Below are 20,546 nucleotides of genomic sequence, written 5' to 3' on the forward strand. Positions count from 1 at the left end.
ATAAATAATGCTGGAAAAGTACTTTATGTAACCTCAAAATACCGAATATTGCCTTTATTTGATTTTGGGTAGATTTGTGAGAAAATTAAGATTATCGTACTCCTTTTACCTTCTTTCCATCAATACATCCATACTTGTGTTACAGTAATCCTGACTATGCTGTATGTCATTACTGACACAATACAACATCTGCTACCCCTTGACCTATAGTACTGACCACACATACCAATACACACACACACACACACATTCATGAGGTCATGCACACACAAAAATCAAAGTGAGAGGAAGAAGCTTTCTACTCTATGGCGCTGTTTTTGAGACCTGGCACAAACAGGACAATCATGGAGTGGAGATCTGGCAGCAGGCACAAGCCAGCACATACACACACACATACACATACACAAACACACACACACACACACACACAAAGTTTGGAGGATCAACCATTGTACTTCACCATTTTCCTCAGAATTTCTTTTTTAGTGTTGGGTAGTCTGACAATACAATCACTCTTTAAATGTCTCCATCCATCCATCCATTATTCTGAACACACTCACCAGGTCGACAGCTACTGCAGTCTTTTCCATAGCGCATAGGGACACAAACACATTGCCCTGTGGTGCTGTCACATACTGACCCAGCCACTGTTCCTCTGAGTTCACAAATACAAGGCACGCAGCCCTGGGACAACCCCTCTGATAGGACACAAAGCAACATCATCAGAAAGCAGAATAGAAAAACTAAGCTGTCACTACTTAACAACAACACAAAAGCTTTCCAACACATAAAGTTCTTACATGAGGTTTTCACTGATCACTGCAGTGACCTGACATCCATTTTAATTCAATTACAGTAACTGCGCTGTATCTCAACTAACCCTGCTTGTCAAGAGTCATTTGGCAAAGTTTCTGAGAACATGTTTAGACAGTGTTGACCTCAAAAAAAGACTTATCTTACTCTGTATGTGTAAGCTCCGGTTGTAGTAGTTATGGGCACAGTTGGTACACTGTGCTCCCTCCACCCCTTCTCTGCATCGGCATTGTCCGGTCCACATATCACATACACCCTCTGGCACAGTGCCATGGATGTCACACGCACACGGCAGACAGCCCAGGGAGTTTCGCTGCTCCAGGGTGTGGTAACCATGACGACAAGAGTCACAGTGAAGGCCTTCCACATGTTCCTAAAAAAGAAGGGATGACAGAAAGAGGTGTGTAAGAAATGAGTGACCCCAATGCTGCCTAGATGAGAATCTCCATTAAGGTATTGAACTGGTGAGTCACTTAATAAATGTTGACTGTCTGTGTTTAATACAACCTGGTTATGGCAAATTAATTCAAACGAGATGGGTGAGAAAAGCTTTATCACACAAGAGATTACAGAGGGGTATTTAGGGGTCTTGAGGTTTAGATTGAAAATTAAGGTCAAGAGCTTCATCTGTAGTGTACGTGCCACAATTATTTTCAGGTTTTTCCTGCTCACAAACCAATAACACATTTCTAAACTACGTGGCTGTTTTACTCCAAATGATAAAGGTTTGTTGTTGTTTTTAAAATGTTTAGAACATCTGAGTGTTTCTGCTTTTAGCCCTGCAAATTCATATTGTTATAATATATTTTGTCAGAATGTAACTGCTATTCATTGGCCAGTGGCCACCAGTGCCATTGCAAGCTGGAGAGGACAGCCTGACTTTACTTTTTCCATAATGACAAAGTTCTCCGTGGTTGTAATAATAAACTGTATACTTGTTAACTTGCCTTACACACACACTGTCCTGTGTGAGGATCACAGTCTGTCCCAGGTACTGTCCCTTCTTGTGAGCAGTTGCAGGGGGCACAGGATCCCTCCAATCTTAACCCGTATGAACCCCTGCCACAAGAATCACAGCGCTGCCCCCCCACCATAGGCTTGCACTCACACTTCCCCCCCTCAGGCTCACAAAATGGGCTAAGGGAACCGAGGGGGTCACAGTCACATGGGACGCAGCCGTCTGGGTGGGACAGGTTCCAATAACCAAACTCACAGCGGTCACAAGGAAGACCTGGAAAGAAAGCATGAGACAGAGAGAGAGAAGGCATTTACAGAACTGTGTAGGAGAGGACAGAATGGGACCTGCTGGGAGAACCAGATAGGATACAGAAATAAAAAAAGTTAATTGATGCTCGTTTGTTCAACAACTAGCATTTACCCTCTCTGTTTGCAGGCGTGTGTGTGTGTGTGTGTGTGTGTGTGTGTGTGTGTGTGTGTGTGTGTGTGTGTGTGAGTAAGAGAGAGAGAAATGGTGGGTGAGTGTATAAAACTGCCATCATTAGGGCCAAGCCCTCTACATATGATGGATCACTCACCTAAGGCCAAACACTTAATTTCACTGAGCGAGAAAATAAATAAATTAAGGAACTACAAGAAAAGGATGGAGGGTAAAAAAGAGGAAATGGAGAGATGGAGAGAGGAATATAAAAATAATACTGAATTACCATCTGGTGTAAAAAGAAGAAAAGGTGAGTTAAGTTGGCTTTTATAGTACTTAAAGAAGAACTATGTAATTCTGCTTGTTGCCAAATTTTCTTTTGGGATTTATTCATATATATAAATATATATATATATATATATATATATATATATATATATATGAAGCATTTTCACAAGATTTTGTTTTGTAAAATATTAGAAGATTAAAAAAATTCCCAGAATGAAAAAATGCAACTTGTGAAAATTTAACGCCTTCCATTCATTAAACATTAAACTTTACTCAACATTGTCAATGCCAGAAAGAGCAGTAAATAATGTGAAATTAACTGATTAACAGTTTCACTTGACTGCTCTTCTATGCTTGTTCTGTTTATAATAATTGTATAATAAAAAACACCCAAAATGATCATACTGTGGCGACAGCAGCAGTGCTCGGCTGTAAGGCTAGTTAAGCTATCATATGCAGTGTGAGTGAGCAGGACTTATTTGAATATGCCATAAGTATTCCATGACAGGCAATCTGTCCCTAAATGGATGCCTGGGGGCAACGCAGTCACCACAGCCGTTTATGAGGGAGCGTGTGTTCGTAGGTGGGTGTGTGAAAATGTGTGTGCACATACATTCATGAGAGCATATCTGTACATCTGTGTACATGAGTGTGTGTGTGTCCGTGTGTGTCCCCAACTCAGTGTGCGGCAAACACTTGGCATTTCCCCTGGTCTGCCCACTTTAATGATTTTATAGATATGAATGTATTCCTCTTCATAGATCATATTTCATAATAGTGCAGTGAAGATATGTCTGCGAGTGCATATGTGTGTGTTGAAGTGTGTGTGTGTGTGTGTGTGTGTGTGTACCTCTCAGTGTGCTGGTGGTAAATATGCAGGCTGACAGAATAATGCTTACAACCCTAACAACGCTGTGACATATTGTACTTTGTGATTTTTCCCCCAATAAAGCTAAACAGTTTATAAGGAATCCCACACCCATTATAAAATGTTATTATGGTTTATATTTATATGTGTATTTTAGAACTTGAGCTAAACAAGTCTGGTGACATTCAAACACAAGGTCCAACAAACACAACAATGGAAACAACTGAGAAGAGAAAAAATAAAAAATAAAAAGACAATAAAAAAGGAAAGAAAAGTGAGGACACAGAATGTGTTAGAAGATATTAGATCAGGACAGAAAGGAGGTCATTTGTGTTGGGGCGTGCACCCGTGCACGCTTGCATATGAGTGTGTGTTTTTGGGACATGGCCCAACTCTTTTACCAGTAGCCAGCTGGTTAACAGGCTCATGCATCACCATTTCAAACACTATTATGTACACACTGCACTCTGGCACCTTGTTATGAATGTGTGTCTGCATGTGTGTATCTTTGTCTGTGCGCACACATTTCTATTCCGTCCTTCTGTAACGTGCCTGCCATTGCTTGACTCAAAGTATCAGCTTGGCAGTAATAAATTGCCATAATCAAATCTCATTTCTGGAAAATACCTGTGGGAGCAACCAAACAAACAAGGACATAAAAAAATGAAAGTGGGTCTTGTAAGATGGAGTGTGAAAAATACAAGGGGCTGCAGCAGTTTGTTTTAATCAACTTGGCATTGAATTAGAGAATTTAATACCAGCTTAGTCCTTCATGGTATGCACGCACACACGCACACACACACACACACACACACACACACAGACACACACAACCACACACACACGCACGCACACAAGCACACACACACATTTAGGCACACGCAAAGAAACTCTTACTATCCTACAATACATACAATTCTGCACAGACAAAAGTACATAAACATGGCCACATCCAGGCACTCTCCCTCTTACGTATACAAAAACATAAACAGACACTCTTATGCACATTTACAAGTTCACAGACACATGCTCACACTCACACGCACAACCATGGGCCCTAGATAGTGAGGCTTAGCAATAAGCATGATGCGTTGAGTTGAGGAGCGTTGGCTGGTTTTGCATTTCATACGAGCTGGCTTTTCAAAGACACACAGGGGAGAGAGTGAAACCATTTATCACAAAGAGAAGCACAACGGCTGGAAGCACCCCCAGCAGAAAAGCCTGTTTATTTTGGCTGGCAAAACATTTTGGGATATGGTTGTATGAGTGTTTTCGTCTGTGTGTATGCATATGCTTGGTGTGGTGTGTGCACCCGGTATGTCCACTTTTACTTGTGTGTGCACCCTGTTGGGCCTTCACCATGTGGTTGGAACAAAGGGATGTTGGGCCTACATGGCAGTTCAACTGCCTGATTTGGGTTAAACCATACCAAATCTCACCAGATGTTAAATCCCCTATTCCTCGTACGTGGTTCAACTAAGTCGATCAAATGTCCTATTAGCCAGCTTAAATTAACCCGATGATTGAAATCAGGCTATCTCGGTTTCTCAAAGGCTGATCCGCACTCAAACAATCTCGTTAATTCGAACCAGACTTCAGTAATCAGGATAGTTGCGCGTGCCGTCCTACTTCAAAAGCGTTGATCAACAAATCCATAATTTTCTAACAGCACAAAGGCAAATAAACTCAAAGGAAGAGCCTCTTTTTTCTCCGTTGATGAGCAGGAGATGACCATGAACGTATATGAGGAAATCCAGACCATAATCATGGCACAATCTAACACCGCTGCGAGGGCTAGACAAGAAGCATGGCAACATATCACAGACAAGTTAAATGCGTAATGCTGCGTTTACAGCAATATTCGCGACGCTTTACTCGCATGAGTTTACTCGCCCAACTATTTGAGGTTTATTCATTCACGTCATTTGCACTGGAGAGGAGGCGTGGTTTATCTCTGTGTCTTTACTCCGTGGAAACAGTTATCATTTCCACCATCCACCATGGAAGAAATAACTACTATTTCTGCTTGTTGTGGAAATCCCACAAATGTCGGAACATCAAACGCCCTCATGTTTGGGTTCATAACAATTGATCCGATGTGAGTTCCTGGGACAGGGATGTCGTATGTGTACAGATTGTAAAGCCCTCTGAGGCAAATTTGTAATTTGTGATATTGGGCTATATAAAATAAATTGAATTGAATAACATCACCTGTAGACACACACAGCTCGGTGACTTTCACAGACTACCTCTGGATGAAAATGTGCTTTGTTCGCATCTGTGCATTGACTTTGCATGAAATCTACTCGTGCAACACTTTTGGAATGAACGCAGCATAAGTGTTGGGAAAATGTATCGGCTAATTTTAAGTGCCTCATTACCCAATCAATCCGATTATATTTCTTTAAATGTGCCTGCTGGAATGCGTCATCCAATGAGATCTAAAATAATGATCTCAACTTTTTCAGAATAAGTAGATAAAAACAAGCCCAAAGAGTATCTAATTGATACAAATTAATAGATACTTATGAGGATATATGAACTGTATGAGCTTATGTATCATGTACTATATACAGTATGCGTATATACTTGTATGTGTAGATGACCATATAGAACTAGGAGTTTGAATATGTGTGCGCATATATGTGTATGGGCAGATCAGCATATGTATGTATGTATTATTCATAATCAGAAATTCAATCAAGAGTCGTGGATGGAGCCCGACCATTTGGCCTCAACATTTGTTATGAGGCAGGTGGAGTCACAGATCATCTAAGATGAATTACGGTCAAGTCATGGGTATTGTACAGTACATGGGTATTGTACAGTTCATAGGTATTGTACAGTTCATGAGTAGCCTACAGCAGGCATTGCAAGGTCCATGACCCCTATTGTCAAAGACATATGATTGTTTTTATAGTAATGTTCTAATTTAAGGAAATTATGTCATAAGTACCTGCACATTAATGCTGTGAAAGCCTTTTCGATTGACAAAATCTGCCTCGTTTGGGCCAGAGGGCAATTTGATGGCTCGAAACGAGAAGGTCTGTAAATAAATGATTCCTTGTGGGCAGAATCGATAGAGCTCGTATAGGAAGTCATCATGAAGTGATAACGGATCTTGTTAATCTCGAAGAACTCTCTATAAAATGATAATCCAACTAATATCACTCCTTCATCAATGGGATCTCTGAGGAAGGGATCTGCAATCTTATCCAGCTAATTTAAGTTAGCCTGCGCTGGAGCAGATTCAAATCTTTTGATGTGTTGCTATGGTGATTTTGCCAAACTTGCTTTGTGGAAACAAAAAGCCTGATTTATCTAATCTTATCCTGAAAATTATCCAACTAACTACGTTAGCAAGGTACGAGGAATAGGGCCCAGGTGTGATTTTTGGTCCTAACTCAACACTGAGGTCTCATTGGACGAGGACCGTAGGCACCTCGGGGGCTTCCTGTGCTATGGCCCTGGTGTCACCGGGACTATAAACATCAGCAGTACCTACAGATCCATGCCATCCCGCACAATTCAGTTTGTATGAAAGGGGGCGCACAACGTTAATACTTTAAGAAACCTAATAACAGTTCCACATATAAAACAATAGACAATCTTCAGAGGAAGAAAAGGTTGCGTTGTTGCTGCAATAATTGTGTTGTCCCAATGCTGTTTTAGAAGTGTTATTTCATGCTGTTGTGACCGCAAGTAGGGTTGGTAACTGTAACTTTATTAGTTATTAGTTCAAACCAGTGACACGACTGCATTGGCAACCTACCATTAAATATGTCCTCAAAGTAAAACCCCAACACCGAACTTACAACTTTAGAAAGTTGTCATGGGTTGGTTTACCTGTGACATGGGGTTTACACTGGCACAGGCCTGTGTCCTGGTTGCAACTGGGAAGTCCTGTTGAGGTGCTGATGATGCCAATGTCACTGCAGTTACAGCGAGTGCAGCCATTTGGATTTGAGGCTCGAAGACCATACCAACCAGGCAAACAGTCGACACACCGCTGACCTGTTACTGCAACCTTACATTGACACTGGCCTCCTGCCTGGAGGTGAGGTAGAGAGGAAGAGAGGGACAGTCAAGGGAGAGAAGAACACAGGTTTTCACATACATTGAAATGATACAAATTGGTTTCAGTGGTCATCAACATTTTGCCGTTTGTGTTGGTGTGTACCTGGGCACACTCCATGCTGCTGTTGACAGTCCCAGCAGTGTTGCAGTTGCAAGGCTGACACAAATAAACTGAAGTGGGATCAGATCCCTCCAGCTTGAAAAATCCACTTATACACAGCTCACAGTTCTTTCCTGAGAGACAGAAACACAGTGAGACAGAAAGCAAGACATTCAAAAGAACAGGTAGAAAGCATGCAGGGATGAAGAGAGATCAAAGACAAGGTTTAAACCATATTGTTTCATTGGGAAAGTGGTTTCACAGCATCATGTAAATATGACTGACACACATGTGACAATATGCCATTACATACAGTAACAAGCATTTACCCTCATAACCATCCCCCAAATGACCCCTGTAATGACTTTTAGTGCATTTCACATGACATGAAAAACATTTTTTTTAGCTAACTTTTGTTGCTAAAACTTTACCAGTGGTGTTGTGCATGCAGTGGTCACAGACGCCTCCTCCTCCTCGATAGTGCTCATCTGGCTGGTCATCGGCACTAACATCATAATGACAGGTGGGGGCGTGGCCATGACACTGACAAGACCGGCAGTTCATAGGCTGTAACTGGTCACCTGACTTGAATGGCTTGTCATTGTAGAGGGGTGCACAGCGCTGGCACTGTTGAAAACAGTCACATACTGTCTATAAATACAAACATACATTTATTTATTCATACCACAACATTGTTTTTAGTGCTTCCTTAATTACTAAACAGCTCGCAGAAAGAGTTTCTGAAGTAATCATACCTAGTTATAACGCTAATGGCTGCAATCATGAATGCACGTTTTCATTAATATACAACTTGCACTTTTAAATTAATTACAGCCTTTGTGGTAAAAACAAAAACATCCTTTGGCAAGAGATTCTGAGTGTATACAATCATTGGTATTAAGCAATAAATAAAATAAATGTCTGTACACTTTCTGAAAATAACTGTGACCATATAAAAATGGTCCCATGACAAGTAAAATATTTGCTTTTATGTAACAAAGAAAGAGAATGAGATATACACAGTGAGGAAGAAAGACACATACTGAGAGAGAGGGGGAAATATAAAGTAAGAAAAACCAGTGGCCCATGCAACGCTAAAGAGAGAAGAATAAAACACAAAACTGAATAGAAAACACAGAGGTATTCTCTACTATATAATAAAGAGCCATTGCATTCTCTCTCATACACACAGCATAGGGAAATCAAACTGCTAATGAGGAGTGACTTGCAACAGCCAGGACTCTCACACAGGCCCACTTTCATGTCAAAATAAACATACCAAGATGTGTGTCGGGGAGAAGGAAGGGAAAAAAGTGACATAAAAAATGCATTTTTCTGTAGCAGAGAGCAGCAGAGGCAAGAATCAGCAAGTACAAGCCCTTTGATTTTGTTCAGCAGTCAGTACAAATTATGGCGGACAAGGGGGGCATCAAATGGCTGGATTAAAAATGTATTAAAAAACACAGGAGTTCCTCCCGTGTGTGACACATGCAGACCTGCACTGGGCCCATTATGTATGACACACAGAGGAGGGGGGAAGGCAGGGGGAGGGGGTAAGGCAGGGGGAGGGTGTAGATGGAAGGCTCCTACTTTGTATATGAGAGAAAAGGGGGAGGAGGTAGGGAAAAATGAAGGAAACTGATGTGAACAGAAATGAGGAAAATCCCTTTGTATTTTAAATATTAAGACTGGAGGGACAGAGGGACTAGAAACAGACAGAAAAAGCAATCAACAAGTGTGTGAGCAAGACATGTGGGGCAGAAAAAGACAAAGAGATCAAACATACAAAATGTGTGAGTAAGTGAAGAAGACAAAAGGCCCCATGTGTACTGCCGATACAAGACGACACAAGGCTCAGGATGAAACATATACAAACGCACAATAACGCACATAACAGTTAACACTTTTTTTCCTGGTATGCAGGCCTGTGGAGTTGTATACATATTCAGTGTTTCTCACCAAATTGCATTTTGTGTATCCTTGGGGTCGAAGAAATATTTTTGAATTAATTTGTGTATTTGTATGTGTTGCTGTGGTGGAAAAACATGATAAACAAAGAACATTTTGAAAACAGTAGGGAACAGTGGACTGTCTGCTTCTTTACAAAGAACATTTTAGAAGACAAATACACTTTCTCTTAAACGAATGAACAAGATCTAAAGAGTTTGCCTATCTGTATATTGTATATTGTGTGTGTGTGCGTGCGTGTGTGTGTGTGTGTGTATCCAGCGCACTTCTACCCTGTTGGGTGATTATTAACAAGATCTAATGAAGCAGCAGGAGATTCTCTAGAGACATGATGTATGCAAACCGACACACAAAAAGAAACAAGCGTGTAAAGACCTATACACACACACGCACACACACACGAGGGTGTGTCTTGGGACATGTGATTCCACAGGAGTGCTGGGATGTTTGCATGTTACTGTTTGTTAGTATGTTTCCTGTTTGTCTGTATGTCATGCTGTTTGGATTCAAATCTATCTAATGTCATACCGACAGAAACTTCCTGCCTCCCTGTTTGTCCGTGCTGCTTTTCCCTTTCTGCCCATCTGTCTTTGTGGTTGTCTGTCTGTCTGTCTGCCTGCCTGCCTGTCTGTCTATCTGTGGGCTCTGCACCCCAAAACATTTCACATATCAAAAAGGTACTTTTCTTTCGGCTATTTGAACAGAAAGCTCTCACTACATCTCACTCTTAGTCTCATCCGCTGGGGATGAGTTGACGAGCGAGATGTAGTGAGTTCTCCTCTCCTATCTCTCCCTCCCTTTTCATTCCTCTTTCGTCTCCTCTACCTCTGTGCCTTCTCGTTCTTCCCACCCTTCCTTCCTCTTCTATCCGCTCTCTTTCTGAAAAACGAATTGCTCTGTACATCTCTCCGGGCTTCCCACCTCTCCCTTTCCTCACTCGCTTCCACCGTCTCCACCGTCCCCCAACTGCTTGTTCTCATAGCCACGGTGAGTATGTGAGCAGGAAATATTACCATACCAAATGAAAGGGAGAGGATTTTTTTTCTTCCTTCTCTTTTCTTTTTATTCAACATTGCGTTACCTTCCCTCTCTCCCAGCCTGCTAATTAGTCGAGGGACTGGTGTTTGGGAGTTGAAAGAAAACGGCACACGTTCATTCTCTTCTTCATACAAAAGGTTTTGATGGCTCTCCATCATCTGCACACAGTACCAGCAGCAGAAAAGGACAACGCATACTGTAGATTGAGTGTTCAGAGATTTTATTCGATTGCTTGTATTATTCCGCAAATAGCCGGTCCTTTCTAACATTATACTGTAGCTAACTAGTTCATTACAAAACTGAGTTATTCCCTTTTTTTCTGCTGATGATAAGACACCTAATCAATAATCAATAGTCAGACTGTTGACTCTTTGGCTGTCTGTTGCAAACACACAGCCACCTCATGACGAATACCAATGCAACAGATTGAACTAAGTCAGACAAAGACGGACGTGTTTTCTGAATTCTGAACATGTTGTAGTCCATTTCTTAATGAGACTTTAGAGAGTTCTGTCAGAACTAAATAAGCAAATGGTGGCTGGATAAGACCTCATTAATGACATTATAATTCAGTAGATGAAAACGGCATTTAGTGCAAATGATGTGGTTTCTTGTTTCTTTATCAAATTAAAAAGTTGTTCTTTTTAAGTCTCATTCAATGCATTCAAAAAAATTAGTGTGTGTGTGTGTTGGACTGTTTTGCAGAGTAAAGAATAGCATCTTATTTTCACTCTGAATGTTTTGACAAAACCTGCTGAGTGTGGTGGAGTCTACTCTAATGGATATGTGGACATTCAGATGGCCTGTCACAAGCACGTGTGTATGCGCGCGCACATGTTAATCTGCTGGGGCAACTCATCTTATCCTAAATACCATGACCAATTTCATGCTCTCACTGGAAAGGTCATGCCACTAGTGTGTGTGTGTGTGTGTGTGTGTGTGTGAGCATGTTGGTGTGTGCACACCCGTGTTGTTAACCCCGGCGTAGCTGAAAATCTGCTGCTGAGGCAGACTTTGGCAACAGAGATCTTGGATAATGCTACTTAACGTCACTAGCCATCAACATCTATGACACTCACACAGATGGAAACACAGAAACACACATACATTGTGCATGTCTGAATTCACATTGAAACATATCCACACCAAACAAAAATTCTTGATGAAATTCACATAAACACGCATACAAACATTCAGACAAGTTGTTCAATGATGCCTGATGTAACTGGCATTTGTGCCTCAGGATCTGGAGCAAAAAAAACCACAAGCTGGCTTAAAAGAAAGGTAGTGTGGATTGTTTTTACGTCTCACAATAATAATATGTTTTCATTTTTATAACACTAATATCAGAAAACATTGAATCCCCCAAAAATGATATTATGGCTGTGTTTTCTTCATAAATTGGTAGAATGTTCGGTCATTTAGTATTATTAATCGGCGACGATTTCTTCAGTCCATTAGTAAACACTTTTTCATGCGGAATAACTTATTTTAAAGTGGTGCTTTTGCATGATGCGTTGTGTAGAGACTCAGTTTTATAGATCTGTGTTAGTGTTAGTCGACTAAGAATGCATTTGTTGGAAAACAGCCCTATTTTACATAGATATGTTCTGAAACAAGGTTTTCCTTCCCGATTCCGATACCTAAACTTACATATTGGCCGATACCAAGTACCAATCCAATACCAGTGCGTAACAAACAACAACTGTTAAACAGGTCATAAATCCCTCTCTAATATTTGTTATCACTGTGAAAACATCTCCTTCAAACAAGAATTGTTTAATGTTTCTCACCAAAAATGACATTTTATAAGATAATGTAACTCAAACCATCCTCCCTTAACAGCTGTTAGCTCCATTATTTAGCCACTTGTTGTTCACAATGAAGCATTATCGGGGGGAAAAGAGATAGTTTAACCTCAGGTTTGTAGTCGTAGTTTGCATGTGCAGTAAAGGTTGGGCAGGATGTAGGGATCAGGTAGTGGGTGACACGTGTTTGTGTACCTGTGGAGTGTGAATGAGTTGATAAATTATATGATGACTTGATATATCGGATCGGTGCATAGACTCCATTCCCGTTGAGAATTTAGGCTTTTATTGGAGGAATTTCAGACACTGCTATTGGTATCGGAACAACTCTAATTGTACAACAGAAAACACAGCGTGTGTACAATACAATATATGATATAGCTTTCAGACATGACTGAATCCATCAGCTGTGGAGAGACGTTCAGAGACGGAGTGACAGAATGAGAGATCAACTCTGACACAGAGTGCACATAAGAAAGAATCAAAAGAAGGAGTGAGAACGAGGGAAAGTGTGTGTGTGCGTTTGTGTGCATGTGTGTTTAAGTCTGTGTGAGAGAGTTTAAGTGTGTGTCTTCCAAAGCCCCCGTTGATCATCTTGACACATGTCTGAGCATTTCTGTCACTTTAATGTCACTGTGGAAATTCTGCAGATTAGTACAACATCCGTCATGGTGCCCGGCCGATCCAAGTCAACAGAAGGCATGCAATATTAAACGCTCATATTCCCCACAGCCTTTTATGCTCCAATATTACAGAGGCAGAAGAAAGGTCCTGAATATTCACTCAGAGAGATGACATGGACAGGTTTGGAGGAAAAGTGCACACGGACACACACATGTGCACACGCACAGATGATCACGCGAAAGGACTTGGTATAGACACACACACACACTCCTTTACACACTACTCTTTCACAGAAGCGAAGCCTAAGTAGAGATTCATTTACATAAAACTTACACATAACCACACACACACACACACACACACACACACACACACACACACACACACACACACACACACACACACACACACACACACACACACACACACACACACACACACACACACACACACACACACACACACACACACACACACACACACACACACACACACACACACACACACACACACATATCCATATTGGTTATTTCCAGTGCATCTCTCTAACACAAAATAACTCCTGTACGTACAAGTCTGAAAAGAAAAGAAACAGATTTAGAGGATGGGAAGACATGAGAAAAATGAAAGAAAGAGAGGGATGAAGCATGAAAAACAGAGTCAAACAGGAGTGAGGGGGAGTAGAGAAAACGGCTGAGGGAAATGAAGCGAAAGACAAACAGAGACAGAAAGAGAGCTGATTAGAGATGCATGCAGAGGGAATGTCATTGTTCTAGTCGATTTGAGACATTATTTAAACTGGGACCCGAGAGAGAAAGACAGAGTATGAGAGCGAGAGAGTGATCGACAAAGAAAACTAGATGGCAGAGGGACAGGGACCTAAAGAGAGGAAACAGAAAAGTGGTGAATAAAAAGAGAAATAGGCTGTGAAAAAGAGATTTATTTTTTTTGGTCTGCAAGATAGCAAGGGTGTGCGTAGGAGAGTGTTTGTATTTGAGTTTGAGTACGCAAGACAACCAATTGAATAGCTGCTGGTTGACAGCTGTACTTCTTTACTGGTGTCCTCTGTCGCCTCTGTCTGAAACACACACACGCACGCACACACACGCGAGCGCACACACTAATAGGGAAACGCGGGTGTATGAATGATACATAAGTAGTGAATAATGCAGGCTGTCCTGTGCTCCGGTGAGGTGGAGCAGTCACACTGAACTTTTCACTGCTGACCGACTAGAGGTTTCTTTGGGGTGATGCCGACTATTAGCTGGCAAGTTGTATTAGCTTAGTTGCAAGCCAAGGCCTGCTCCTGAGGTGGTGCTTAACATCAAACTAGACTGAAATCAAATCAATAGCCAACATCCTGCAGCATACCGGTGTGGGAATACTCGCTTTGGGATAATACATTTGGTTTAACTCGTCATGCCACAACAGCCAACGATCTACTGTGAAAGATGCTTTTAAATTCCAAATAATTAACCCAATGATTATATTTTAGCCCAACTGTAACCCATTATGCACTAAGAGCTGGTTTACGTAGGATTACACTAATCAAACTCAATCCAAGGCCTTTTGTCTCTCCAACTATATCATTTTGTAAACACAAAAACAAACCACATTTAATTCCATCATCAGCATTCAGACAGCTCAGTTACAGTCTCTCGGTTTAACTGAATCTTCAATGCAAAAAAAGCAAGTAAAGACTATTAGACTAGATTAGAGTTCTAGAATAAAGAAGTGACCCATTGTAAATCTAATTGAAAATATCTGAGACACCACATATTCAGTTATCATAAATCACACAACCCTTACAGCAGTTGTGTGCCAACAAGGCTGATGTCAGCTGTCAGTTATTTACAACTTTAACAGCATAAAGTGTATTGCCTGATTTAGCAGTCTGACCGCACTGATAGCTGTCCAAAATGTCAGGTTCAAAGCAAAAAAACCTTGCTCTGCGGGTAAACAGCATGCGTCCGAAAGAATGCCAGTTAATGTAATTAATACATTTCCCAGAAGAATAGAGAACTTGAATAAAAAGAAGGAAGATAATATTTTACGAGGAAGGAGTTCTAATAAATGTGTGTGTGTGTTTAGAATTTATTAGAAAAGTCCCTTTTATGTTGTCAAGAAGGAAACTTCTTAATTAAGACCATGAGAAATCTCTCCACAGGGGGACTCTGTGTTCAGTGTTTGTGTGTTTGTGAGTGTTTATATGCTTGAAAATTAAATATAATACTAATATTGATCATTAAAAAAAACAGTATAATACATTTGTTTATATAGGTGGAACTTGTGTGTGTTAACATGACCCTCTAAAAATCTCACAAACTATATAAAACACACACTAAGGGTGTGTGAGGTCCAACACCACACTTACAAATGAGGTTAGTATTACAAATTGGTTTAACGAGCTTTTGTGTGTACTCACATTGTTTCCCTCCGTGTGGCTCTCAGGCAGACACAGACAGCGGTAGGGCGTAACACTGGTATCACAGTGGTCTGCATGGCCGTGACACTCACATCTGGCCAGATGACAGAGACAAGGAGAGCAAGATCATACTGGGAGGTCCCCAAAACTACGTTGTACAAATTTGATTAAAACGACTGAATGGGTACTTCTTAATGGAACTGCTGCAGTACCATTAAGAAGTACCCATTCAACATTTATATATGACATCCTGAGAATTATCAGAGCAACATAATAGGTAGCCCTGTCTCTCTCACTCACACACACATTCCTACATTAACAACAGTGGACTATAATGATTAATTTAAACAGAATTATCTCACCGCTGACCATTTATTTATTTATTTTTCCTACACATTTTAAAATGATACTGCCTTCGATGTAGCCCTTCATTTCAATACTTTGTGAAACATGAAACAAATTAGGACATCCACTTAAATGAGCCTTTTTGAATATTATTTTGTAAAAGGCTAATGATAGAAAAATGTGTTTATTGAGACTGTTATCCTCAGTATGTAGCATGTTAAAGGAACACTGTGTAGCATTTAGGGGGGTCTATTGGCAGAAATGGATTATAATAATAACAACTATATTTGTTTTAAGTAAAATCAGCGGAAAATAAGAAAATGTGTTATTTCACTGCACCTTTAAAAAGCCCCCTATAGTCTGAAAGGCTGGTGATGCCTTTAAGCCAATTACACTGTGGAGGAATGTGACAAAATAAATCAAAGGATCTTAGTAATATATAAGTAAATATATATAAAACAATAGCCCTGTACCCTGGATATGTAGATATAGATATAGATCTATTTTATCAACATCATTATGAGTACAATGTATTCACATTGCACAAATAAAGACTGATGCCCTAATAGACCGACTCTGCATTCCCAGTATACAAAGACATAAACAACTACTAACGGTATCGACGTGTATGTTGGCTAATAAGTAACAAGAAGTGTAGTAGAGAAATGACAATGATATTTTAGAGTTTTGCCGCTCAGCAGAGTATGTATTGTTATAAAAAAAGTTAGGTTCAGTCATTTTTCACCAGTTGTTCTTACGTTAGACATTTATCTAAAAGAAAATGACTGGAATCAAGAAAACATTTTCTTCGTTAAATAGATAGTTTTTATAGCCCGACGAGAGAGTTGTGAAAAAGAATATTCTGAATGACATTTCTGCGCCACAATATCATGCAGCAATTTAATGTGAGAGGGACTTTGTTCTAACATGTAGGACAAACGATGCTCATGAGAGCAGACAAAGACACACACTCAGGTTATGAGTGCTCTCTCCCTTGCCAACATGATTGTTTACATGCATTAAAAAGAATGAAAAGAGAAGAGATAGAGAGATGGAAGAAGAATGAAAGAGAGGGGAGAGACGGGGAGGGAAGACTAATACACAGATGAGATTTCAGCAGCTCTAAATCTCAGTTTCTCCTACTTCACTGTAACAAGCTACTAATTAAAACAGCTTAGAGGGAGGGGGAGGGAGAGAAAGAGTTAGAGATGATTGCCTCCTGCATAATCCTGTAATTACCACAGTCATAAAAAACAGTCACTCTGTCAGTCTAATGAAGAGATGTGTTCACAATTACTCTCAGAAAGCTCTGCTGATACTCAACAGTCTGCGTGAAAATGTCTTTCTAGATGTCAAACTGGGCTCACACATTTGAAAGAAATCAATACTGAAAAGATCTTCAAGTGTTTCTTTCCACTAATTAAGCCATTGAAATAAACCGTTGACAAGTGACAGGAGTGACTGTTAAAGATTAACGTATGCCTTTATTTGACAGTGTCAGTGGAGAGACATGAATATGGGTAAAGAGAGCAGGGTAATGACGGCAGACGGTCGGGCCAGCCGGGAATCGAACCCTTGATCCGTCCCAGGAGTGAATGTTAACTAACAAAACCGGAATCATGCTTCATATGGGGATTTTTATACATTGAGTATAATTGTAAACACCTCCAGAAATATATAATTGTTAAGGTCAAAATATCACTTTATAGTTATTAAATAAAACCAGGCCTGCATTTTAAGATAAAGCTACATTTTAAGCATCAGGATTAAGTTAAGAGTTCTACTTCTTGGTTTGTAATTCAAATTCTTGAAGACACACCACAGATGTACACATCAGTTAAATTAATAACAATTGACCATGGCTGCAATTCAAACACCATCAACAGAAACAGATGAGATCCTCATCGAGGGATCTCTAGATACATATGTGTCACTCCTCACCTGCCACTGATGGTGATCTCATTGATGGCATAGTATCTGTGTCGCTGGTTCACCCCGGCTGCTACGGGGTGGGACTGTCCACTCAGGTGTATCCTGACCTGGGTGGCATGGACCATCTTCTGCAGGGCAGGTGTGTTGTAGAAGTCATTATAGCCTGGCCTGAGGTTTGGCTCGGGGGTCAGCAGGCTGAATATGATGTTACCTCCTGAGAAAGGCAAATCGCTGGGACACAAGAAACATAAACACACATGAATTGAGTTTAAGTTTGTGTCAAGGTCACAACTATTCTAACAAAAAAGAAAACAATCAAGATGGAGGCTCTACGTGCTTGAGAATATGTAAAAAAACTAAACAACTGTGATCTGATACAGCATTATCGGATTTTTGAAACTCCCAAATATCGATATTGGTAACGGCCTTAAGTCCAGTATGTGCTCGGCAATAGAATACAGCAACGCTGAACACAAAACATAAGTGTTATGACAAAGACAAAAACAACGATTCTTTTGTTTTGACCTTGACAGGCATTTGTCTTTACTTTCTTTCTTCCTGTCTCTCCTGCAGCAGCCTTCTTCTCTTTGACTTCAGGCAATGCTGTGAGAATTATTCAGGCCACATTTCTTGCGTATGTATGTAACTGTGTGTGTTTGTCAGACAATAGCTGGTGAGTTCCCAGATTGCAAACATGGACTGTTAACCTGCATTCAACCAAAGACTATTGGAACATGAATAAAGTCAATACCACCCGGACGACAAACGGAAACACAGATGACAAAACGTTTGTCCAGTTGACGACAGGTTCTACGTATGAAAGCAGAATCTGTTTGCAGAGATCACTAAACCACTGCACACATACTTGTTTTACTGTGATAACTCCATCACTGAAATGAGAACAACTTTAATATTAGCCATTGATCAACTTGTATATTAAATTACGTTTGTTCCAGCTCTAACTTGCTTTTTTTTACTTTGGGCAATGCAGTTCACAAAAAAATAACAGTTTACCTGTTTATCTGTGAATGTAGATAAGACATGGATCACTAACAGCTCTCCTGGAGCAGTACTGTAATTGACTGGTGTGAAAACCTAAAATGACTGAGGCGTTTATCTTGCCAGACACTCGAGCGGCCTCAGAGTAGGCAATGTCTCTTGCGTAATTAAATAAAACTTCCGAGAAGAAAAATAAATAAATCAAGATCAAAGACAGTGCTCTTGTTGATAAAATTATCAACCACTAATGTCAGAGTGTGTTATCATGTTGCCAATGTGAGGCTCAATTGCTCTCATGCCAATTTAACTAACACAGTATGTGATATCACTTGTCAGTCAAGTGAAAAATAAGTAATGACTTCCTAATCTGTGATCTATTGATACCTGTTCTATCTAGTGCCAACAAGGCCTTGATACAAGCAGCTATGCCAAGATGTAGTGTGTGTGTGTGTGTGTGTGTGTGTGTGTGTGTGTGTGTGTGTGTGTGTGTGTGTGTGTGTCGTGTGTCGTGTGTGTAGACTATGTTCCGAGGCCAGTTTTCCATCATGTGCCAATGAAAGCCTGTTACCGGTCATGTGCCAAGGCAGCGCTGTAGGTGGGTAGCTTTATAAACCTAGTCACTGTAAGAGTGCCAGAGTGTGTGTGTGTGTGTGAACACGTGTGTTTTAACTGTATATGTGTGTACGTGCGATTTCCTTTTTATTTCTTTTGAGTATTGTGCATGTTAATATATGCACCAACACACATGAATGTGTGCGTGCAGAAATGTGTGTTTGTATGCGTTTCTTTATTTAGTCAAGCCAGTAATTTCTGGTAATCTCCTCTGCCTTAAAGAGGCCATGACCACCCAACAGCATACAGCGAGAACATGTGGTTCTGTTATGGGGAGAATACCCAAAACGGAATAACAGACTGAGTGTATTTTCAATATTCTTTTATTTAGATGAACCAAGGCAGTTTCAAATAGGGTGATCAATTTGCCAGAGAGTCTTTATCTTCATCTGACTGATGACAAAGTAAATAACAAGAGTTTATTTCAAATTACACAAGAATGCTGAATATCCTTCAAGTTACAACATACATGTTTGCCCTACCTGATTAGCACCGAATGTGCTATTGTGTAGTTGATGTCCAGTCAAAAAGTAATCTTTAATTTGGAAGGTTTTCAAAGGAAGTTTTTCTAAGATTCAGGTGAATATTGTTGGAAGCACAAATGATCTTTCACCTTGATGAACCCAAAGCCCTTTTGGGCTGTTTTCGCTCCTGTCATATTATTCTCTCTGTGGCCTTGATTTTACCAGCAATATACAAGTCCTGGACCTCTATGAAATCAGCACAACATGTTAGCTACAAGTAGAGAGAACAAAAACATGTTGTGCAGTATAACACATTTACAATCATAAAAACGCAAGTTTAATTTATTTTACAAAAATTGGCAAACAATGGAATTTATATATCCAACATTGGTCCAAGGGCCAACAAGTGCTACCAATGTTGAAAAAATTGAGGCTCTACTTGCTATATACATCTAACTCTTTAAATTTTTAAATCTCTACTTACAGCCTCTTCTCTCATTCAAATGGTTTATTCGGGGTGATATTAATGTAGAATAAAATGTTTTTGATTAAATATCACAATTTTAAGCTTAGTTTTGGTAGCTTTTTCTGACGGAAGCATTCTTCACACATGATGTGTTCATAGACCTTCGGAAAGATGAAAGTCTGATTATGAAAACATGCTTTTCCATCCTGCCGGCGGATTTGGGGTTCAGAGGGTTAAACCATCACATTTTGTGTTTCCTTTTTTTTTTAGACACAGATAATCATCTTAATGGATTATTTTCATATGAGTGTTCATATGAGTGTGTTAGCAAATCAGAAGAT

The 20,546-nt window shown here is 40.2% G+C and overlaps 1 protein-coding gene across 1 annotated transcript in view; it reads right to left on the reverse strand.

Moving 5' to 3' along the window:
- ush2a (Usher syndrome 2A (autosomal recessive, mild)) overlaps positions 1 to 20,546 on the reverse strand; it is a 191,946-nt gene that overhangs the window by 146,422 nt on the left and 24,978 nt on the right. Inside the window, 8 exon segments of the mRNA XM_034527265.1 lie at positions 561 to 698; positions 961 to 1,186; positions 1,761 to 2,044; positions 7,194 to 7,398; positions 7,528 to 7,658; positions 7,956 to 8,151; positions 15,388 to 15,481; positions 17,674 to 17,895. Coding sequence (XP_034383156.1) covers positions 561 to 698; positions 961 to 1,186; positions 1,761 to 2,044; positions 7,194 to 7,398; positions 7,528 to 7,658; positions 7,956 to 8,151; positions 15,388 to 15,481; positions 17,674 to 17,895 — 1,496 coding nt within the window.

The sequence above is a fragment of the Cyclopterus lumpus genome, chromosome 3, assembly GCF_009769545.1.
Source record: "Cyclopterus lumpus isolate fCycLum1 chromosome 3, fCycLum1.pri, whole genome shotgun sequence".
NCBI classification, from domain to species: Eukaryota; Metazoa; Chordata; class Actinopteri; order Perciformes; family Cyclopteridae; genus Cyclopterus; species Cyclopterus lumpus.